The sequence below is a fragment of the Bubalus kerabau genome, chromosome 6 (assembly GCF_029407905.1).
Source record: "Bubalus kerabau isolate K-KA32 ecotype Philippines breed swamp buffalo chromosome 6, PCC_UOA_SB_1v2, whole genome shotgun sequence".
Classification (NCBI taxonomy): Eukaryota; Metazoa; Chordata; class Mammalia; order Artiodactyla; family Bovidae; genus Bubalus; species Bubalus kerabau.
In genome coordinates, this window is record NC_073629.1 from 112,688,453 (window position 1) to 112,712,457 (window position 24,005).

The 24,005-nt window shown below is 48.8% G+C and overlaps 1 protein-coding gene and 1 long non-coding RNA gene across 4 annotated transcripts in view; one reads left to right on the forward strand and one right to left on the reverse strand.

The window, feature by feature from the left end:
- The window catches only part of CSMD2 (CUB and Sushi multiple domains 2), a 683,179-nt gene that overhangs the window by 452,632 nt on the left and 206,542 nt on the right, over nucleotides 1–24,005 (forward strand). For both annotated transcript variants that reach the window (XM_055586466.1, XM_055586467.1), the window contains exons 16-21: nucleotides 7,766–7,904; nucleotides 8,800–8,987; nucleotides 9,866–10,054; nucleotides 10,250–10,366; nucleotides 16,542–16,757; nucleotides 18,383–18,571. In XM_055586466.1, the coding sequence (XP_055442441.1) occupies nucleotides 7,766–7,904; nucleotides 8,800–8,987; nucleotides 9,866–10,054; nucleotides 10,250–10,366; nucleotides 16,542–16,757; nucleotides 18,383–18,571 (1,038 nt within the window). The remainder of the gene's footprint in view (nucleotides 1–7,765; nucleotides 7,905–8,799; nucleotides 8,988–9,865; nucleotides 10,055–10,249; nucleotides 10,367–16,541; nucleotides 16,758–18,382; nucleotides 18,572–24,005) is intronic.
- Nucleotides 13,943–16,660, reverse strand: LOC129655725 (uncharacterized). 2 transcript variants are annotated; one of them, XR_008716096.1, is made up of 4 exons: nucleotides 16,386–16,660; nucleotides 14,917–15,033; nucleotides 14,553–14,726; nucleotides 13,943–14,278 (listed from the first exon to the last, which is right to left on the reverse strand). It is a non-coding gene; the product is annotated as an uncharacterized LOC129655725 (long non-coding RNA). The 2 variants fall into 2 exon arrangements; XR_008716095.1 differs by lacking the exon at nucleotides 16,386–16,660 and having other exon boundaries at nucleotides 15,022–15,196.

Sequence of the window (24,005 nt, forward strand, 5' to 3'; positions counted from 1 at the left end):
ACTAGGCCATGTGCTCTACAAACACTGTTCTATTACATCCTCCTGACAACCATGGGGGAGGTACTGTTAGGATCCTTCACAGCTGAGCAAACTGAAGCACAGAGTGGGCGCCCAAGGCCACACAGCTCAGTGAACGGGAGGATGAGAATCCAAGTCCAGATATTTTGATACCAGAGCGATCGCTTTGAACCACCAAATGCAGTCTGTTTGACTTCAGAGTTCGCGCTCCTTTTGTTTGACCACAGAATGGTGGAGGATGAGCCGTGAGGGATTCAGGGGCTGTGGGGAGGCGTGGTTGGAGGGAATCGAGGAAAAGGCTTCCACGGCTTCTAGACAGTCACACGGAGAGCCCTGTGAGGGCAGTGCTCAGGGTGGGCATTCTCGTGTCCACCCGCAGTGGCTGGAAATGCAGGCTCTGGAGCCAAACTCAGTTGAGTTCAGTTCAGTTCAGTCGCTCAGTCGTGTCCGACTCTTTGCGACCCCATGAATCGCAGCATGCCAGGCCTCCCTGTCCATCACCAACTCCCCCGGAGTTCACCCAAACTCATGTCCATTGAGTCGGTGATGCCATCCAGCCATCTTATCCTCTGTTGTCCCCTTCTCCTCCTTCCCCCAATCCCACCCAGCATCAGGGTCTTTTCCTGAGTCAACTCTTCACATGAAGTGGCCAAAGTATCGGAGTTTCAGCCTCAGCATCAGTCCTTCCAATGAATACCCAGGACTGGTCTCCTTTAGGATGGACTGGTTGGATCTCCTTGCAGTCCAAGGGACTCACAAGGAGACCCAACCAGACTTCCCAGGTTTAAATCCTGGCTCTGCCACTTCTCTGCTGTGTGTTTCTAGACTAGTTACCTAAGCCCTCTGTTCCCATTTCCTCAACTTGGAAATGAGGCTGAGACAAGCACCCACCCTGAATTCTGCTGTGAGGGTGAGCACCCAGGAAGAGCAGAGCACACGTCGATTGGCGGCTGGCGCCCTGTGAGGGCTCAGTGAGCCTGAGTTTCTGGGGTCACGCTACTCCATCCCCATCCCAGATGCCCTTCACCCTGGAGCATCTGAGGTCAGGAGAGGTGGGGCCTCCCTGCCGGGGGGCCCCAGCCCCTCGTCAGAAGCCCAGCATGTTAGCCATCTCGTGCTGCCATAACAACATACCACAAGCCAGGTGATGTAAACAACAGAAATGTGTTTTCTCACGGTTCTGGCTGCTGGAAGTCCAAGATCAAGGTGCCAGCAGGGCTGGCCGCTCTCTCCCAATTCCTCTCTCCTTAGCTAGCAGATGGCCGCCGTCTTGCTGTGTCCTCACGTGGCCTTTTTCTCTGTGAACGTGCACTCCTGATGTCTCTTCTTCTTCTAAGGACAGCAGTCCTTTTGGACTAGGGCCCAACCTTGTGACCTCATTTCACCGTCATTGTGTCCTTCAAGTCCCATCTCCAAAACCAGTCACGTGGGAGTTAAGATTTCAGCCTATGACTTGGCAGGGTCCTAATGCAGTATTTTATTCCTTCCATCAAGCACCTACTCTGTACTGGGCCCTGGGATAAGGCACTGGGTCCCTCCTATTGCTGAATCCTTCTCCCTGTTCAAGGCAGAACCCTCTCCTCTTTTTTTTTTTTTTTTTTGTCTTTTCCTTGTATCCATGAGTGTGTGCCTGTGTGCATACCCTTCTTTTCAGCCGAACATTCTGTTAACATTTCTTTTTAAGTTTTATTTATTTATTTGGCTGCATTGAATCTTAGATACAGCACGCAGGATCTTGGTAGCATAATACAGGATCTTTTCAGTGAGGCACACAGACTCTCTAGTTGTGGTGCTCAGTCTTGGTAGCTGCAGTGCCTGGGTTTCACTGCCATGTAGCATGTGGGATCTTGGTTCCCCGGCCAGGGATCAAACCTGTGTCCCCTCATCGCCCAGAGGATTCCTTACCATTGGGAAATCAGGGAAGTCATCAGCCTAACATTTTTAATGGACATTTTCAAACACAGAGAGTAGTATAGTGAACCCCATGTGCCCATAACCCAGCTGCAGCAATTATAAACTCATGGCCTATTTCATTTCATTCATACCCCAGCGTTACCAGTATCTCCCACCATTACCCTCCTCTGGGATTATTGTGAAGCAAATTTCAGGCATAATATGTAATCACCATTTTAGTGTGTATCTCTAATAGAGGAAAAGAACACTCTAAAATAGAACTTCAATACTCTTATCTTTAACATTATGGAGATAGTTATTTAACACAATCAAGTTTCCTTGATTCTCTATCTAATCCTTTCTTTCATAGCATTTTAAGTCAGAACCCTGGTGAGGCTGATGCATTACCATTGGCGGATGCACCTCGAGTCCTCTGTAGGTGGCAGCCCCACTCCCTTGCGGCATTTTTGTTGAGGAAGGCAGGTTGTTTACCCCGAGGAGTCTCCTGCAGTCTGAATTCTGGTGATTACATCCCTAGGAGATTGTTTAACATGATCTTCTCTCTCTCTCTTACATTTCCTTTAATTGGCAATAAGATCTAGAAGCCTAATCAGATTCAGGTTCTGGTTTTTGGCCAAAATGTTTTATAAGCAGAGCTCTGGGCCTCCATCAGAGACATGTAATGTCTGGTTGTTACTCTTTGGGTGATATTATTAATAGAAGCCATCAACGATCATAGCCTAGAGATTACAAAATAGTAGCATTTTATCTCTTCTTTTATATGCGGAAACACTGACAGAAAACTTGCCCCCAACAACTATTTGGTTACCCTGAGGTATAGTTGATAAAGGAAAGACAGGAGAAATACTTAATTATTTTCCTTTATTTACCACTTTTAATCTTAATGGGTTGACTCTAGCATCTTCCTAAGTTGAAAAATGTTTAATATCATTGCAATCCAAGGATTTAAATGTACTGTATGCATTTAAAGGCACTGCGGTTGTTACTCTGCTCAACACTCAAATCATCCCATTGGCCAGAGGGAGCGTTTTGAAATTGGCCCAAACTCATCTTGTACATTTTCTGTCCCTGACCTACAATCAGCTATTTCTCCAAGGAGTCCTGGTTCCTTTTAGTGAGAAATGATATTTAGAATCTGGGTACTGGCAGTGCTTATTACCATTGAGTAGTTCCTTGTTTCTAAACCGTTTCAACAAACAGAGCTAAGAAATACTTTTTAAAAGCTAAAATGCATCATGGGTTCATTTCATTTCAAATGTAAGTGCATTTTTCTTTTTCACTGAACTTCCCGGATATCATCGCTGTGTCTACTTTCATTCTTGCTGGTAATCCAAGTTCCCATCCCCTAATATGCACCCAAGAGTCTCAGACTTGTAATCCCAATGCCACGGACAGCTGTATGATTATTGAAAATTGTTTTCGTGATTTTCCTTTCAATTCTTCTGGTCTCTACATCCTACTAGGGATAAACTATCACATTACTGTGTTTTAAAAATCTCTTTAGTTTCTTTATGTATAATTATGCTACCGACTGACATTGATTTTTTTCTGTTCATTGATTTTACACTGCTTTTAAATTTTAAGAAATTGTTTATCAAAATTAAAGCTTTTTATTGTGGTATAGTTGCTTTACAAAGTTGTGTTAGTTCCTGCTGTACAGAGAAGTGAATCAGTTGTATGTATACATATATATATATATCCCCTCCTTCTTGAGTCCTCCTCCTACCAAGCCCCCATCCCACCCATCTAGGTCAGCACAGAGCCCCAAGCTGAGCTCCCTGCACTATACTGCTGGTTCCCGCTATTTTATACCTGATAGTGTATATATGTCAGTTTCTATCTCACAAATCATCCCCTCCCCTTCCTACCCCCTGTCCACACATCTGTTCTCTACATCTGCATCTTTATTCTATCTGTCCTGCAAATAGGTTCATCAGTACCGTTTTTCCAGATTCCACATATGTCTTCTTTTACTTATGTAAAATATTGACATAGTTTCAAAGCTAAACCTCTAAAAGGAGGCATATTCTAAGAAAGTCCAGCTTCAGTCCCTTTCCTTTCTACTCCAACCCCCTCCCTCCATCCATAGGTCATCTTTTGTCTTTGGGTTTTGCACTTTCATTGACCATTAATATAAGCAAATGTGTGTGTGTCTCCTACCCTTGTCTTAGACAAATGGAAGCATACTGTACCCTTGCTTTTACCACTGTATCTTGCTTTTATTCGCTTAATAAAATATCCTGGGGACTACTCCATGATGTTACACAGAATATTTCTCATTCTTGTTTTATAGCTGCATAACTAGTCCATTTTGTTGATTACTCCAATTCATTCAGTCAGCTCCCTATCACTGAACATTTGAGCTTGTTTCCATTCTTTGGCTATTATAAATAGTGCTGCCTTACATAGCCTGGTGCATATATATATGTCCTTTCATATTTTTGCCAGTGCATTTTTAGGATGGTGGCTTAGACAGTAAAGAGTCTGCCTGCAATGTAGGAGACCCAGGTTCAATCCCTGGGTTGGGAAGATCCCCTGGAGAAGAAAATGGCAATCCACTCCAGTATTCTTGCCTGGAAAATCCCATAGATGGAGGAGCCTGGCAGGCTACAGTCTGTGGGGTTGCAAAGATTCAGACTTGACTGAGAAACTAACACACACAAACACACATCTTTGAGATAGAGTTCTAAAAGTCGAGTTGCTAGGTGAGAGAATAAATGACTGAGTTTTGCTAGATGCTACCTAATTTCCCTGCTTAGGGATTGTGTACCCTTTGGCGTGTCTAGCTGCAGAGTACTAGAATTCCTACTTTCCCTCAACTTCATGTGTTGTCAGACCTTGCATTTTCCCTACTTGAAGGATGAGAAATAATTTCTCGGTGTAGTTTTGATTTGTATTTTCTTGGTAAGAGCGAGGTTTAAATCTTCTGAAATGTTAAAGAGACACTGTACTTAGGAATCCTCCCCTCCCTCTCCCTGCCTAGCAACTGCCACCTTGGGATATGAAGATGAACTAGAGAGAGTGAAGGACTGAATGAATGGAAAGATTGTTTGCCAAGCACCTAAAGCAGAGAAGAGAGGTCGTAGCCAAAGTAATAAAACAGTATAGCAGAGAAAGAAAACAAAATAGTGACCATCAAAGAAAAGGTTTGAGCTTCCCTCTCTGGCGAGTTGAGGTTGGGCTTTGTTGTGTGTACCACTGAATTGAGAGTAGCCGGGGCAGGCAATAGTGACTCTGTGATCTACGGCTTCCCGCAAAGTGAAGACGTCACAGTCCAGCCCCCAAAGACGCTGGGCCTGTGCTGAATGGGAGCCAAGAGAGAGTCCCCACTCTCTCCTGAGACTCATTACCTGCCTGGGGACCCAGGCATATAGCAGTAGGCAGGCCCCTCCCCATCCCCCTCAAGGGGTCTCACAAGTCCATTGGGAAAGCAGAGGAAAACATTGGTCATTTCAGCAACATGAATGGATGGGTTTTGAAAATGGGTTACCCAGGAAATAATAATACCCATGGGCAGTTTGTTCTTTCAGTATTTGATAGAGGTGCTGTGTAATTTCTTGTTTTCTCCAAGCCTCAACTGCCTGGTAATGGGATAATAATCCCTGCCTATAAAATCAGGATAATAATGGTTATCTACCTTTTAGTATTGCAGTTGTCAGGAGGATAATCCACATTAAGCCCAACACATAGTAAACTCAGCTCCAGGGAGCTCATACCAGTTGGCTGTGGTTGCCATGCTGTCATGGGCTGCAGGGGAATTTGGAGATAGAACATTTGAAGTTAACTGGTGGCTCAGTCGGTAAAGAATCTGCCTGCCATGTGGGAGACCTGGGTTCGATTCCTGAGTTGGGAAGATCCCCTGGAGAAGGGAACAGCTACCCACTTCAGTATTTCGGCCTGGAGAATTGGCAGACTATATAGTCCATGAGGTTGCAAAGAGTTGGACATGACTGAGTGACTTTCACTTTCCCGCTCTATTAGCTCTTGATCTACTCTCTTAGCCTCCGTTTTTCCTCTGTAAAATGGGGGTGATTTCATGAATGGTGTGCACATTTAAATAAGATAATACACGTAAAAGCAGTTAGTATCCTAAATCAGCAGTATGAGTGGTCTACTTTTAACCTCATAATTCTTCTTCTTTATCTTCTTTGTTAAGTGAACTTTCTGATGTAATTTACTATGAAGAATGCCTGATGATTATTTTAAATTTCTCAGAAGGGTTCTAGAATTGAGAGAGGAAAGTTGTGGTACATTTGGCTATTATTTTATGAGTCTGATTACTTGGGGAAATCTGCAAAAACTTGCAAAGATAGGAGTGTTGTGTAGCTGTTTACCCCCTTTCCTTTCCAGTCTTGTTCAGCACATTTTGGCAGCTGCTAGCACCATGGTAAGGGGAGCCTAAGGAAGCCGAGTTTCTTTTAAAACGAGGAGGCTGTTTGGGGTAAAGTCTCTGGATTTATGCTGTCTTCCTAGGTCTGAATCCAAGCTCTACCAACTTGCTAATCCTAGTTAGTTAGCAAAGCCTAGTTACTCAATCTCCTTAAGGCTCCGCTTTCTTAACTGTAAAATAGAGACAAGAATAGCACCCTCCTCTCAGGCTTGGTGTTTTGTGAGGAGTGAGCAAAGCCCTGAAGCTCAGCGTGTAACACTCAGTCCGTGGCCGTGATGCTGACAGTGGGAGCAGCTTTGCTGCTCGTCGTGATCAACACCCTCATCATCGGTCTCAGGGAGGGAGATGTCTTATCAGGGTGGTTGATGTTAGACTGTGCTACCAGATAAACCCAGAATCTCAGTGGCTTAAAGACAGGCTACTCAGGCTACACGTGTAACCAGGGTCATGGGACTCTACTCCTCAAGGTCACTTAGATGCCCAGCTGACAGGACTTCCATCTAGACCCTCACTTTCACAGTCACCAGCTACAGATCACACGCTGGCTCTTCATGGTCTCACATGGACATGACACACATCATTTCTGCCCTCAATTGATTGGTCAAGGTGGTCACGTGACCTTGCCTAACCCAAAGGGTGGACCATGAAGTCTGAAGGTGGAGCCTTCATGGCCTGAAGGTGGAGCTCTGGACTAGCTCTAATCACCATCTCAGGGCCAAGGGTCTGATTGCGGGAAAAGGCAGGAGTGATGGGAAAGGTGGGAGAGAGTGGGAAGACGGATAGAGAGAGACTAGGGGCTGAGATGACACGTTGCAAGCTCAGAGCCAGCTGCGGAGTGTGCCTGGACCCTGAGGGCCTTGTGGTTTACCCGCCGTGACCGAGAGCATGCTTCCATCCACTCACTCATTCAAGCACCGGTCACTCAGTGTTCCACCCATGTTCCAAGCACAAGGCTAGGGGCTGGGAACTCCGAGTTGTTCAGGACAAATAACACGGCCCCTGCCCTTGGGGAACTCACAGTGGAGTGGACTGTGCAAGGCTCTGAGCTGAGCCTGGGGCTCTGACCGTGGTCCAGGGCCAGCGCTGTGTGTGCGGGGCAGGAGCCAGGCTCATGCCTCTGTCAGAGGCCTGATAATTGAGTGAAGAACAAAGAAAGAACCAGTATCACCCAATATTAGCTGTACTTCAACCCTTCTAGAATGGCAGAGGACTTTGTTTAAAGGATTCTTTTCATTCCTCCCCTTCAGCCCTTCATAAAATTCCAAGTGATGTAACTGGCATATCCATAAAAGTCCCAAAAGACAGAATTCACAGTTCAGATGGTTGATGTAATTCTCCATTAATAAAAAAAAAAAAATACTTGCTGGCAGACACATTTTATAGAAAGACTTTTCTTTATTCATTGTTTCCCCAAGAAAACTGCCTCTCTCCCTTCTTCCCCAGCTCCCTGCGGCGGTCATCTGACTTCGCCCAGTGGCACCATCCTGTCTCCTGGCTGGCCTGGCTTCTACAAGGATGCCCTGAGCTGTGCCTGGGTGATCGAAGCCCAGCCAGGCTACCCCATCAAAATCACCTTCGACAGGTGCCTATATCCACAGCCTGGGCGGTGGGGGTGAGGGGTGATTGCTCTGCTGTGGGGTGGCAGGGAAGCTGGGATGGGTGGGGGACCAGCACCGATGCTGCAAGGTCAACAAGGTCAGAGGGCACTGGAGCACATGCTCTGGGAGGGACAGGCTGCACTGGCTTTGCTCTTGGCCTTGGTTCAGAAGTGGGGTTTGTGCCGTTTAGGGGACTGTTAGCATCCGAGGAATATCACCCTGACATTTTCGGTGTGGGAAGGTGGTCTTCCTCACCTCTGACCCAAATCCTGCTCATGTGGCCCACTTCTACTCCCAGCCTGGTTGTGCCCCTCTGGTGGGGAAAGCAGCCACCCAAGTATGAATGTAAACTTCATCTAGACAAAGCTTTCATGGCCCAGAAGAGCAGTTTCAAACTTTACTGTGAAGGGCCACATAGGAAATATTTTAGGTTTTATGGGACACTTGCAGATATCTGTTGCAGTCTTTGCTTTAAAAAAAAAAAACTTCTTTATAAATGCAAAAGCCATTCTTGGCCCTTAGGCCATACAAAAACAGACTCTAGACCAGATTTGGCCCTAGGGCTGTAGTTGGCTGACCCCTGGCCTGGAACATTCTGACTCCCATGAGGCAAATCACTGTGCCTCTAGCTCTGAAGATGGGTCACTGCCCAGGCTGCAGAGAAGATTGGGAGAGCTGCGTCCAACCACAGGAGAAGAAGGAGGAAGGTTCAACACAGTAGGGAGGGTTCTCCCGCATCTCCAGTGAATGTGTGCAGACTATATTAAGATACCCCAACCTGCCAAGACCCAGTTCTTCTGATGCAAGCAGGGTCTCTTGTCATTTGCAAATTAATGAGCCTTGGGTTTCTGAAGAAGTCTTCGTCTCCATCTTCGGCAGATTTAAAACCGAGGTCAACTACGACACTCTGGAAGTGCGAGATGGAAGGACGTACTCGGCGCCCTTGATTGGGGTTTACCACGGCACCCAGGTCCCCCAGTTCCTCATCAGCACCAGCAACCACCTCTATCTCCTCTTCTCCACCGACAAGAGCCACTCGGACATCGGCTTCCAGCTCCGCTATGAGAGTGAGTCTCAGGGTGGCGGTGATGGGGCCAGCTGGGTGCCGGGGAGGACTCAGGGCTAGCTCCGGCAGGAGGACCCACTCGACCATGTCCCCAGGGCAGTTCTCAGTTAGGCTGGGCTCCTCAGGAGGTCCTCCTTGCTCTCAGCATCTCTCAGAGCTCAACGTCAGAAAGAATGAAAGGTCCCCTTCTGCGTGCAGATGACTGGGCACCAGCCTGCTGGGCACCCCGGGAACAGAGTGCTTGACGGATGGTGATGTTGAACTGAGATGTCATCTCACACTCCCTCACCCTCTCCCATAGCCTGCATTCATTGCTGGTGCCTCAATTGAAAGAGATTTTTTTTTTTTCTGGTCAAGATAAAGCTGATATATCCGCATTAATATCAGACAAAGTCAATTTTATCTTATTTTTTTTAACTTTTTTCTTTTGCATGGGGATGTAACCAATTAACAATGTTGTGATAGTCTCAGGTGAACAGCAAAGGGACTCAGTCATGCGTATACACACATCCATTCTGAAAGAGACTGTTGACTGAGTTCTTTGCAGACCACTGCAGAAAGGTATGGCGGAGAGCACTAGGAGCAGACGGTTGTTTTCTTACCCGTGATCCTATCTGTAATCCAAGCCGCGTGTGTCACTGCGCTGATGTTTACTGAATGGATGATGAACGAACGAATGATTGCAGCCAACTGGTTGTCCCTGACAGATGGGTCTTCAGATACCCTCACCCAGTACCGACAGCCACATTTGAGGAGCAGGCAGATGACAGTCCAGCCTTCTCTCAGCCAGGACTCTCTCTCCCTCCCTTCGTGAGTCAGCTGGGGCGCCCCTGTGGTTGCAGGGAACTGTCTGTTCCAGCCGTGGGCTCTCTTTTCCAGCTATCACACTGCAGTCGGACCACTGTCTGGATCCAGGGATCCCCGTCAACGGGCAACGTCATGGGAACGACTTCTACGTGGGTGCCCTGGTGACCTTCAGCTGCGACTCGGGCTACACACTGAGCGACGGGGAGCCCCTGGAGTGTGAGCCCAACTTCCAGTGGAGTCGGGCCCTGCCCAGCTGCGAAGGTGAGCCTCACCAGGAGGGGGCGCTAAAGTAGAGGAGCCTTTTCTGCCGTGAAAACCCAGGCGCGGACTCCAAGACCCTCTGTCAGTGAGGAGTGGGAGGTTTGAACAAGAGCAGGGCTAGGATCCTAGGGGGATTCTGGGGGAAGCTCTTGGGGCCACCTCAGTCTTTCAGGGTCCTTTTTCCCTCTTCTCCAGCTCTCTGTGGTGGCTTCATTCAAGGCTCCAGTGGGACCATCTTGTCACCAGGGTTCCCTGACTTCTACCCCAACAACTTGAACTGCACCTGGATTATCGAAACATCACATGGCAAGGGTGAGTGTTTAGGCCCATGGCAGGCATTGGGCTGCGACGTGGTCAGGGCCCTAAGATCCCCATATCCAGATGGCCTCCACGAGGCTCTCCCTCCATAGTGACCTCTGGGCTTAGTCTGGATTTTTCTCACCAACCAGAAAACTCTCCGAACATTCCTATCTCTTCGAATCACAGAACTCATCCTCTAGTAAATATTTTTCAAACCTAAAAATCTCCATTCTGCAAGAGATCTTAGAGAATACCAGCTCTCAAAACCTACTTAATGAGGGAATCTTCTCTATATTACTCCCTACAAGATGGCATCACACCTCTGTGTAAACACCCCGGGTGGTAGAAAGGCGGCCAGCCCACTCAGCACAGGGGTCCCTGTTCTCGTTTTCTGATCGACCTGACCCCTCCTGATAACCTGACACTGAGTTCCTTATACCGAGCGCTGAAGGGATGTAGGCTGCTTCTGCTCCCTGCCCCTCACACCCAATCTTCAGATACTGTCTGGAGCCATCTTCCTCTCACAGAACTCACACTGTTCCTCAGATGAGTGTTTTTATGTATATTTTTCACCACTCAGGCCTCTTGATCCACCTTCCCTGTCATAAATGACCCTTGGGAGCCCAAGTCCAAAGTAAGATGCTGGCTATAAGTAAACATTAATTAATATACTCTTTTATTCAGCAAATTTTTTTTTGGGGGGGGTGGGCTTAAAACAACAGAAATTTATTCTTTGCACAGTTCAGGAGTCCAGAAATCCAAAATCAAGGAGCTGGTTCCTCCCAGAGCCTCTAAGTGAGAAACTATCCCCTGCTTCTCCTCTAGCATCTGGTGACTGCCAGCAGTCCATGGTGTTCCTTGGCTGGGAGACACATTATTCCAGTCTCTATTCAGCAAATACTGATTGAATGCCCCCTGTGTGGTAGATGCTGGGGCTGGGAATATACTAATCAGGCAGATATGACTTCTGCCCTCAGAAGCGTCCTCTGAAGTTCATGAGCCAAGGTTCTCTGCAGTTTGGCAGCTACTCTAATGCTAGACCCTACCCTAGAGGTTTAGATTTTCTACTTTGGAGGTGGAAACCAGGCAGCTATGTTTTAGGACACTTCACTGCTAACTGTGATACATGCCCTAAAATAAGAACCTCTGATCTAGAAGAATTAAATGTAGAAAAGTCAAGAAAAAATTTAAAAAGAAGAGTAACTGTTCCAGATATTAAAATGTTATTATGGGCTCAAATAATTTTAATAATGCAGTATAAATATAGGAACGGACACACAAATCAGTGGGGGAGAATAAAGATCCAGAAATAGATTCCCCTGTGTTTGTGCATGTGTGTGTGAGAGAGCAAGTGTGTGTGTGTGAATGTGTGTGTGTGAGATAGAGACAGTTTTTAGTGTATGATTAATGTGTCATTTCCAATCCATTAAAGAGAGGATGGATTTTTTAATAAATGGTTTTGAAACAGTGGGCTTAACCATTTGGAAAAAAGAAAAAACCAAATCATACCTCACACATTTAACCACAAATTCTAGTAATAGAAAGATATGAAAGTCTAACCTCAAGGTGGGACATACTTGAAGAACAGCAGCAAAAGTAGACTCCATAAAGGCATAGACTGTTATGTTTGATTCAATAACACTTTAAATGGATTTAGGGTTTTAAAAAAAAGATGTGTATAAATATTTAAAATATTCATATAAAATATTTAAATAGTTAATGAACAAAAATATTTGTAACCTATGTAATCATCTAAGGACCACTGCTGCTGCTGCTGCTAAGTCACTGTGCGATTTGGTTTAATCTCCTTGCTGTTCAATTCTGTGCAACCCCATAGACGGCAGCCCACCAGGCTCCCTGGTCCCTGGGATTCTCCAGGCAACAGCACTGGAGTGGGTTGCCATTTCCCTCTCCAATGCGTGAAAATGAAAAGTGAAAGTGAAGTCGCTCAGTTGTGTCCGATTCCTAGCAACCCCATGGACTGCAGCCTACCAGGCTCCTCCGTCCATGGGATTTTCCAGGCAAGAGTACTGGAGCAGGGTGCCATTGCCTTCTCCGCTAGCCTGATATAAAAAGAGCTCTTAACATTTTTAAGAAAAATACACCTGATCTACAGGTCTGTGGTTGTTGTTGTTGTTCAGTCGCTCAGTCATGTCCAACTCTTCATGACCCCATGGACTGCAGCACGCCAGGCTTCCCTGTCCTTCACCGTCTCCCAGAGTTGCTCAAGCTCATGTCCATTGAGTTGGTGATGCCATCCAACCATCTCATTCTCTGTCGCCCCTTCTCCTCTGCTCTCAATCTTTCCCAGCAACAGGGTCTTTTCCAGTGAGTCAGCTGTTTGCATCAGGTGGCCAAGGTATTGGAGCTTCAGCTTCAGCATCAGTTCTTCCAATGAATATTCAGGGTTGATTTCCTTTAGGATCGAGTAATTTGATGTCCTTGCTCTCCAAGGGACTCTCAAGAGTCTTCTCCAGCACCACAGTTTGAAGGCATCAATTCTTTGGTGTTCAGCCTTCTTTATGGTCCAACTCTCACATCCATACATGATTACTGGAAAAACCATAGCTTTATCTGCACCCTTCGTCAGGAAAGTGATGTCTCTGCTTTTTTATTATTATTGATAAATTAATTAGGATGATAGATTTTATCAATGAGGTCTAAGGAAAAGTACAGAATATACTAAAAAGTACTGAGACTTCCTATGTATGTATATATACACATATCTTCAAATTGGATAATTATAATTATCTAACACTTTCAAATTAGACTGCTTTTTAAAAACATCAGATTATATTAATTGGCACACATTTTTGCACCCCAGACCTTTCCCCCATAGATGAGCTCTGGGTCCAGGTCTGCCTTTCTCCAGACCCTCTCCTCTCCCAGTGCCCTGCTCTTTCTGCCCCAGTGAGAGGTCGCTGTCCTTCACACGATTCTGCACTCCAGTGGAGTCCTTGTTTGTGTGTGCATCTGTCACACCAAATCTGGATTCAGACTCCAACACTGCCTCTCTATTTCTGTGACAATGTCTTCATTTTCACACAATGGCCGAAGGAGCCCCAAGCGGTCAACACAGCTGGGAAAGCCAGGGGTTTCATCTCAGCTGTTTACTCATCCTTAGGATGCCTGCCAAGTGTTTCCTCCTTTGGAGGGTTTGTATTTGCACGCTCGAAAAACAGAAAGCACAGTGCTTAATTCAGCTTTGTTTCCACCCGCTACTGTGTCTGACCCAGCCTCCACGCAGCCCTCTGCTGCACCAAGCCTCTTGCCAAGCTCTGCAGAAGGAGAATGGTCTTCTCGTACGCACACGTGTTTATGTGTCAGGAGTACAGGATACCTGCAGGCTCACGTGCCCGTTGGAATCCACACGTGCTTACACCCCTCGTGTCACAGACTGTGACCGCTGTGACGCCTTCCCAACCCTGGGGGCACAGTCACCCACCCTCCCTCTGCGCCCCCCGCTCTGGATCTCACGCTGGTGTGTCTGTCTCCTCCACCAGGCTGGAAGATCTTTCTCAGTACCTAGCACAGATCTGGCACTTAGCAGGCACTTGAGATCTATCTCTTTCTTTAAGATTTATTTATTTATTGGTCATAATGGGTCTTCGTTGCTGCATGCAGACTTTCTCTAGTTGTGGCAAGCGGGGGCTACTCTTCGTTACGGTCTGTGGGCTTCTCACTGCAGCGGCTTCTCTTGTTGTGGAGCCCGGCTCCAGGTGAACACACTTCAGTAGCTGTAGGACATGGGCTCAGTAGTTGCAGCTCTCGGGCTCTGGAGCATTGGCTCAGTAGCTGTGGTACACGGGCTCAGTTGCTGTGCGGCGTGTGGGATCTTCCTGGACCAGGAATCAAATTATCCTCCCTTGCCTTACAAGGCAGATTCTTGACCCCTGAACCACCAGGGAAGCCCAGGATCTATTTCTTTGAGTAAATAGATAAATGGGTGCATGTCAGCTGCCTGAACACAGGACATTTACAAACTGCTTCCCTGGTCCCACCACCTCTATGGGGTTCTGTTCCCCCAACCCCCACCCGTAGAATCCCCAGTATTCTGTATCGCCAGTTTCTATCAACACAGAGGCAAAGTAATGAAAACATCTAAAATGCTTTAGCATGAAGACCTTGCATCTAACCCCTGTTTATCCCGAACATGTCAGTGATTATCTAGAGAAGTAGTCCTCACACTTGTATGTACCTCCACATCTCTTGGAGGATCTTGTTAGCATGCGAATGCTGATTCAGGATGTCTGAGGTGGAGGCTGAGATTCTGCATTCCCAACAAGCTCCCAGGTGATGCCCAGGATCCCGAGGTCTGTAGACTTTGAACAGCACGTGGGCGCAGCATTCCTTTCCTCCCCGCGTTCCTGCCCTGGCACATCCATGGGGTGTATTCCCGTAGGCACACTCTCTCGTGGGCGGACATGCATTGTACATCCGTCCACCCAAACCCAGCTGCCATCTGGACAAGTTCAAGCGTTGCTCTAGATGCTAAGATCTTGTGCTCTATTACCTTGCTCAACTCCTGGCCCCTCCCACCACCTGCCCCCCCACCCACCCACCTTCGACTCTCTTTTCATCGCAGGAGAAGCTGCATCCTGGGGTGGTTTATTGCACAGCCTCTGCCAGCAGATTGCCTCAGTTCAGAACCCAGCTTTCCCACTTACAGGTTGGGTGACCTTGGACAAATGATTTCATTGCTTTGTGCCTCAGTTTCCTCGGGTGTAACATGGAGATGAGAAGAATTGTACCCAGGGTGCAGGGTTAGTAGCAGGATGAAATGTTTTTGTATCTTCCCTTCCCATTGATAGGGGCCAACTACAGGCAACTCAGAACAGTGACGCACACATACTGAGGGCTGAAATTTCCTCTCATTAGTGGGTGCTCTCGGCCCCTCCCCCGCAGTGGATGTCCCCTCCCCCTTCTCCCTCTCAGATGGCTGCCTGGCCCCTCTCTGACCGCTCCTCTTCCTCCTGTCTTCTGTGTGATGCCAGTTCCCCCCAGGCTTCCAATCTACCCTTCTCTGATGACTGCCCTGCCCACCTCCCTTCCTCTTCATGTTTGGGGGTTCAGGTAGCACTGTTTGCCAGTGACCCCCAGATCTACTGCTGTAGTCCGACCTTAACCCTGAACTCCAAGTGTGTACGTCCAGTTCCCTCCTGCTAGCTTGTGTTTCCTGAATGCTGACCGTGCAGAGTGTTCAAAGCCAAAGTCATTGCCCTTACACCACTTGCTCCTCTTCCTATGTGTCCAGCCCCGGATCACGAAAGACATCACTGTCCTTCAGGTCAAGACCCTCCCCATCACCCCTTGGCTCCTCCTTTGCCTCCATTGCCTCTGATCCGTGTCCACCTCCCCTCCTGTGTCCCACATCCCTTTCCTGCTCTTGTCCCCTTGGCTGACCCCATCCACTCTCCCCCTCAGCGCATGGCTGACATCCTTCTAACTGTTCTCTCTGCCTCCCCTCACTCCACTTCCTCCTTCTCATAGCCACCAGCATCTTGCTAATCTGAAATCTGGTACACTCTGGATAGGATAGGCCCCCGACACCTCTCAAAAAAGATCCAGTCCGGCCCCAGAGAGCCTACATGTCCAGCTCCTCTTCTGGATATTCCCGGCTGAGTGTGTCCAACAGCACCGCCCGGCTCACCAAGCCCTGGAATCCACAGCGGCTCTGTCCCCTGCCTGGGGCACCCTCTCCCCTCCTAGCCGGTTATTTCCCCTGCCTCCTTTTAAGACCCCAAAAAATACTCTTTAGTGAGGCCATCCTGCCTTTCCCTCTTTCCCTTCTGTCCCCCAGTGCAGTCTGATCTATATTGATGACAACGTTGGTCACTCTGCACGGTGGCTCTATCCCCTTGCACCCACCTAGCCCTGAGTCCTAGCCCATAGGAAACACCCAGCAATATACGAAAACCTGTTGACTGAATGAATGACCTAACCATAACTCTCCCTTTCAAACTGGGACAAGCCTGAAGCAGAGTCTTCCTCTCCCTGAGTGGGCCTCTGGGCAAGGGCGTGTCCGGCTCACCTGGGCCCTTCGCTCAGGTTGGCCTGTGCGTGTTGCTGTTGGACTTCTGCATACCGAGAGATGTTTACAAACGGGGAACGCTCGGCAGACGCTGGCGTGCAGCTGGGCCCCTTCAGCCCTCTCACCGTTGCCCCCTGACCCTCTGGCTCCCGGCAGGTGTGTTCTTCACTTTCCACACCTTCCACCTGGAGAGCGGCCACGACTACCTCCTCATCACGGAGAACGGCAGCTTCACCCAGCCCCTGCGCCAGCTGACGGGCTCGCGGCTGCCGGCCCCCATCAGCGCCGGTCTCTATGGCAACTTCACCGCCCAGGTCCGCTTCATTTCCGATTTCTCTATGTCCTACGAAGGCTTCAACATCACCTTCTCAGGTACAGCACTTGAAGGTCCCTCGGGCGAAGAGGGCACTCTGTGCCTCCACCCCACCCCCACTGTCAGCCAGCAGATGGCGCTGGTCCGCTCCCCAGCCTCTAGGAGGGGAACCACGGTGCTGTGGCAGAAGGTAGTTGGTTTAGATAGAAGGACGAACATTCCTTATAGTGGGTTGGAAGGAATTAGCAGATCTGTGGGGGGATCTCCTTCTGTGAAGGTGTTCAGGGTTCTCTCTGAATGTGACCGGCCCAACTGATGGAACTAGAGGACCTCACAGAAGTCCCTTCCAGACCTAGTAAGTCCAGATCCTTCTGATTCCACTTCCACTACTTCACAACCACAGCAATTTCCAAAAACAAAGAAAAAGAAGGGAGATGAAAATTAACACGTTGGAGTGTTTTAGTCTCATTCGGAGGCTGCTTCACCAACGCTAATTTAGTAGTGATGGATAATTTTCACTGTGTTTAGGAATCCTGAAATGAAAGCTTTTCAGTTTGCATTCAGGGAGGAAAGAGGACCCTTTGCTCCTCTGTGGCTCATTTCACTTGCTCCCAGAGCACCCTCCTTCCCATCCAGGAGCAGAGGTAGCAGGTAGATTTTCCCGGGATGTGCAAGAGATATCTGACCTCTAGGAAATGGGACATGGCCCAGCTCAGCCCCGCAACGTCCCTCCAGCAGATGCCTCCTGCCATGTGCTGGCTGATGGGACATATCCAGCCAGCCTGCCTTGTGCCTGCATGCGTGCTAGGTCACTTCAGTCGTGTCCAACTCTTTGAAACTCTAAGGACTGCAGTCTGCAAGGCTCCTCTGTCCATGGGATTCTCCAAGCAAGAATGCTGGAATAGGTTGCCACTTCCTCCTCCAGGGGATCTTTCCCATCCAGGGATAGAACCCACATCTCCTATGGCTCCTGCATTGGTAGAAAGGTTCATTACCACTGAGCCACCCCCATCTGCCTTATCCCGTCTGTTTTCCCGAACCACACGGAGCCCTGGGGTACAGTGTCCCAGAAGGGCATTGCCCATGAGGACAAGGAGAGAGGTACTTCTGTGTCATCGCTAGAGACATAAAGTCACTAGAGGCCGGTCCCTGGTCCGGCAATGCCACTCCATCACACTTGCCATCTGCCTCAAGTGTCAGTGTTCCTGAGGCACAGCTTTAACTAAATTCAGCTCTTAGGTTCTTTTTCCCAATGTAAATTGCCCTAGGCTGGGTCTTCCATTCTGACCCCTCTAGAACCAGGCTGAATTGAATTGAATTGGCTCGGTATCCAGGGAGAAAGAGGCAGGAGGGTCTGCAAGCCTGAAGCTGGGCTTCATGTGGAGATGAAGGTTAGAGGAGGGACAGGTCTGCCTCATAAATCCCCCTGGGAAGCAAGCCTCCAGAAACACAGTGCCCTCTCCCACTCCTCCTGGCTAGGAAGCGCTCAGACCGCCCGGAGCACAACCTGCCTGTTCTCCCCTGCCTCTGTCCCTCTCAAGTTCTCTCTCCTCTCCTTGCCTTTCGTGGATCCCTGCATATCCTGTGCCTCTGTCTGTCCTCCTCTCTCGCCCTCTTCTCCCTGGCGTCTTTTCTGTGTGCCCCTCCTCTGTCTCTGACCCCAGCTCTCTTGCCTCCCTTCCAGAGTATGACCTGGAACCCTGCGAGGAGCCAGAGGTCCCAGCCTACAGCATCCGGAAGGGCTTGCAGTTCGGCGTAGGTGACACCTTGACCTTCTCCTGCTTCCCCGGGTACCGTCTGGAGGGCACGGCCCGCATCACGTGCCTGGGGGGCAGACGGCGCCTGTGGAGTTCGCCTCTGCCAAGGTGTGTTGGTAGGTGGTCACGTGCTTTCATTTTGCTTCACTAAGGGGGTTGGCCGAACTGTAGTCGATTGCTGTGAGGTGGTGGAACACACGTGGGCCAAGAGGCCAATGGGACTGGGCTTGAGAAGAGTCTTAGCACATGGTGACCTGCAGTGGGACCTCGGGGGGGTGGTCTACCCTCCTTCCACTCCAGCCTCCTTATCTGTACAGGAGGGATGGCAGTCAACTCCTGCCTCATGGGCTGTTTGGTAGCCTCAGCTGACCTTTACAAAGCGGGTCCACAGGAGGCACTCGGATGAAATCAACTTCCGTACTATTAACTCCCACCCTTAACGCACGTTCCCATGGCTTCTGGAAGCCTCTTGCAGAGAAATCTGGGTGGAGTGTGGGTGGACCTGTGGGAAGGAGGTATGACCTTTGCCCATGAAGAGGCCCCATATGGTGGAAGAGAGGGCTGATTTTACTAGTTCAGTGAGGGTGCTAGCTTTTGAGACTTTCCAGAAAGACTCCATCCATTCAACTGGGGAGGACAGAGGGCAGAGGGAAGCAAGAGTTAAGTTCATTTCTAGAGCACCCATTGCAGATCAGACATGCTTCTAGACGCTGGGAATATAAAACTGAACATCACAGAGGGAGCCTTTCCACCCCTGGTCTCACATTCTGGTGGAGGGAGATGGGCTACAAGCACATGGGTGTGTAGTGTGGCAGGCAGTGTTGAGGGTTAGAGAGAAAGAGTAAGTCAGCTTAGAAGGTATGGGAAGTGTTTATAAAAAGTGATCAGGAAAGGCTTCTCTGATAGGTTAACAGTATATAGTAGAGATCTGAAGGCATCCAAGGAGATCCCAAGGCATTCACGGGAGACGAGGGGGCCAAGTGCCAAGGCCCTGAGCCATGAGGATGCTCACTGCTTCAGGAACAGCTTGCAGGCCAGCCTGGAGTGAGCGATGGGAAAAACAGTAGATGATGAGGTTAAAGAGGTAGCTGATGCAGTTGAGACCAAGAGCCCTGTGACCCAAGGCCCTGCCGGCCTCGTTGCCAAGGAGCTGGAGAAGAGTCTTCAGAGCCCCAGGCCCAGAGGGTGCAGAGAAATGGGGTGATACTCTAGGGAGCTGGGACAGTTGCTGGCTGTCCCACGCATATAAAGTTCATGCCCTGCTTGCTCGATACTCACACCATGGGGTAGATGGACACAGGCTGGCTCAATGGAGTACTTACCATGCCCACTGTTAGCCACTAGGAACTCATGTTCAATGTTAAAGAAAACCCCAAAATACCAAACAGATCAAGACAGCACTTCCCTGACTGAAACAGGGGTTGGCGTCTTGAGGGTCCATGAGATCAGCCTTGCCTGAGACAATGCCACGGAGCCCTGGGGCCTCTGTAGGGGACAGTCATAAACAGGATGGCAAGATGGGCTGGGCTCGGGCCGGCCGATCACATGGGCGCAAGGTCAGTTCTCTGTTCTGCCATTTACCAGCCACTGGATCTTGGGCAGGCCACCCAATCCCATCGGCCCCAGCTTCTCTGTATTTATAAAGCAGAGATAGCAATACCCAGCTCACAGGCTTTACTCCAGATTAGAAGGCATGGTTTACATAAATCAGCAGGGTGCCATATGATTATCCTTTGGCCAATAACATTTTTATCATAATTTATCAATGACCAACAACCAATAACCTTGCACGATCTCAGAGGGGAAGCATTAAGACAAATAGATGAAAAATCCCATTTTTGATCAATTAAGTGATCTCAAATTTTATTCTTTCTCCTGTAGTCTCCACCCACCCCCACCCTCACCCCCCCCCTCCCCCCCGCCCAGCCCAGAGCAGCAGTTTCCAGCCTTCTCGGCACCAGGGACTGGTTTTGTGGAAGACAGTTTCTCCACAGACCGACATGCAGGGGATGGTTTCAGGATGATTTAAATGCATTACATTTGTTGTTCACTTTGTTATTATTACATCAGCTCCACCTCGGCCCATCAGGCCTTAGACCCTGGAGGCTGGGGACGCCTGCCGTAGAGCATGCGGCCACCCTGACCTGTGCATACAAGCAGACACACATGTAGCTCCCGCTGCGTAGATTCAGTTTCAACCTGGCTGCTAGCAGCTCTTTTCTTCTCTGGAAAAAATGTCTTCAGCTCAGTGGTTCTGAGAGGAGTTTTTCCTGAATGGGATTATCCAGGACCGCAGATGTGCTCACGTCCTAAGCTCTCACCTCATCGATCTCATTCCATAAACTCATTCTGTAACTTATTATTCCAATTACTGTTTGTTCATGGCACCTCACAATATTTTCATTATTCCATTTGTCTTCTGTTTTGTATGCATTAATACCGCATAGCAATTATAATCACCTCTAATTACTGCCAGCCCCGCAACAGAGCCTCAGGCTGGAGGTATCATGGGAATGCCCACTCGGGAGATGCTCCCGGTTGCCATATGCACTGGAGGTGTAAATTGGATGATTTACCAGGAACATGCCCTGCTGAGAAGGAGATAAACAGCTCTGGGCTCTAATTCATGGTATGGCAGGCAATACAGCAGCCCCTGACCTCAGGGCCCCCTAAACTGGAGGTGGAAGGGACAGCCCTGACCCCAGAGGACCCCATTCTGCAGAATGACCCTGCCCTTGGGAGCCCCATGTGATGGAGCAGCCCTAACTCTCCACCTTGGGGGGTGCCCCAGACTGAGGGACATGACATAATGAGACCTCTTCTGATGGGATGACAGAAGTCGAAGATGCCTGAATCAGCATAGTACTTGCCAGCACAGATGACTGTGTGTTTCTCTGGAATGTTTATTTGTTTTCATTTATGCTTGTGTTTGACTTTTCAATGCATCTGCTCACCTCCCCTAATGCTTTGAAAGCTCTCCCAGGAGCCAGCACCATGTCCCTCTACCTCCTGGACACTCCCTGGTGCCCTGGAAAAAGGCCTTGGCAGAGGGGTCCTTCTGAAGGAGGACCCCTTTCCCTCCGCATGCTCTACGGCAGGGGTCCCCAGCCTCCTGGGTCTAAGGCCTGATGGGCCAAGGTGGACCTGATGTAATAATAACAAAGTGAACAACAAATGTAATTGTTGGCCCCCTTTCCCTCCTTATCAAGGAGTTGGGCATGTGGGACAGAGGAGAGAGCCATGCTGGGGCAGAAATGGCCTCCAGCTCTTGTGCAGCAAGCCAGGGGCAGAAAGGAAGTGCCAAACTACACCAAGGCCCACGTGTAACACAAACCAATTCTCAGGAACTAGGTGGTGAGCAAGAGGCATCAGGAACAGCGAGGGCACTGTGAATGTCAGGCAACTAACACCTACTTCCCAGGAAGCTTCATGGGCTTCCTGACAGCCAGAGCCCAGGCAGTTAGGGCTCCAAATGAAAGTAGATAAGCTATGCAGATTCACTGCGTTAGATGGGAAGAGAAAGGAATGATACTTGTTGAGGGCCTACTAGGTGCTATGTTGTTATTCAGTTGCTAAGTCATGTCCAACTCTTTGCTACCCCATGGACTGCAGCACACCAGGCTTCCCTGTCCTTCACTATCTTCTGGAGTTTGCTCAGATTCATGTCCATTGAGTCAGTGATGCTACCTAATCATTTCATCTTCTGTCACCCCCTTCTCCTGCTGCCCTCAATCTTTCCTAGCATCACGGTCTTTTCCAAAGACTTAATTCTTCGCCTCAGGTAGCCAAAGTATTGGCGCTTCAGCTTCAGCATCAGTCCTTCCAATGAATATTAAGGGTTGATTTCCTTTAGGACTCACTGGTTTGATCTTGCAGTCCAGGGGACTCTCAGACATCTTCTTCAGCAACCCAAGTCGAAAGCATCAATTCTTTGGTATTCAGGCTTCTTTATGGTCCAAGTCTTACATCCACACATGACTATTGGAAAAACCATAGCTTTGACTATGAGGACCTTTGTTGGCAAAGTAACATCTCTGCTTTTCAATACATGGTCTAGGTTTGTTATAGCTTTCGTTTCAAGGAGTGCTTTCATCTTCTAATTTCATGGCTGCAGTTACATTTGCAGCCAGGTGCAAACCACTTCCGATATACTCACCTGCTGCTGCTGCTAAGTCACTTCAGTTGTGTCCCACTCTTTATGACCCTATGAATCATAGCCTGCCAGGGTCCTCTGTCCATGAGATTCTCCAGGCAAGAACACTGGAGTGGATTGCCATGCCCTCCTTCAGGGGATCTTCCCAACCCAGGGATCGAACCCTCATCTCTTATGTCTTCTTCATTGACAGGCAGGTTCTTTACCACTAGCACCACCTGGGAAGCCCATATATTCACACTTTCATCTTAAAATTTCATAGCTGAATCCTCTCTAGCTTTATGTGGATGCTGTTATTGTCCAGCTGAAGGCAGATGAAGAGACAGTGGTTCAGAGAGTTGATATAACTGGTCTGTCTGTGTCTAAAGTCCGTGCTCATCCCACTGCACCACATGCCATTCCCTAGACAGAAGGGAATACTGTGTGACCCCAGAGATGATAGAGAGCTGCTTCAGAGGGCTGCCCACGTGATGGGACTGAGGAATAATACATGTCTAAACATGCACATCCTTCAGCACACCCTGCCCAAATACCCACCTTCATCAGAGGGCACCCAAAATATATCCACACTTTAGAAATAATATCCACCTAAACTATCAGCGGCCCCCAGGGTTCCTATCTACCAGCCCCGCTTTAGTTTTATGCCCCAGCCCAAGACGTTCATTACGCATGTTTGAACACTTTGCAAACAGGCTGAGTTGAAAGTCCTGCAAAGCGAGATTTCTCCTCCAAGACAAATGATGGCTGTCTTATTCATTTTGGGCTGCTGTAAGATAATAGCAGCATGTGGGTGGCCTCAACGATGCACATTTCTTTCTCCCAGATCCGGAAGCTAGCAAGTCCCAGATGAGGGTGCCAGCAGGTTCAGTGTGAGGTGGAGGCCCTCCCCTTGGCTGCCAGACAGCGGCCTTCTTGCTGTGTTGTCCCACGGCCTGGGCTCTGCTCAGTTCCTCTGCTGTTAAGGGCACTGACCCCACCCTGAGGGCTCTCAGCGCATCATATCTGGGGACCTGGGCTTCAGCATAGGAACTTGTCAGAGAGATACAAACACATGTCCACAGAAATGGTTAAGGTAAAGTCTTAGGAAGCTGAAGCTGGTCCTGAAATGAAAAGAACCCAGGGAGTAGGGCTGGATGAAAAAGTAGAGACTGGTGGGTGGACCATGATCCCTATCTTTAAAGGTCTGAGGAGCAGCGCTGGGGACAAGAGAACACACAACGGTACAACTAAGCCCACAAGAGGCTCCACTCCGAGTTTTCTTGCATCGCATGCTCCCTCCACACTGCTGTGGCCTAGGACACTCCAGGCTTAGACAAGCGGAGTTGAATGTGTGGTCAGCAGCCCCTTGGTTGATTTCAGGGCCCTTCTAGCCAATGGCTGTGCCTAGAACAGGGACA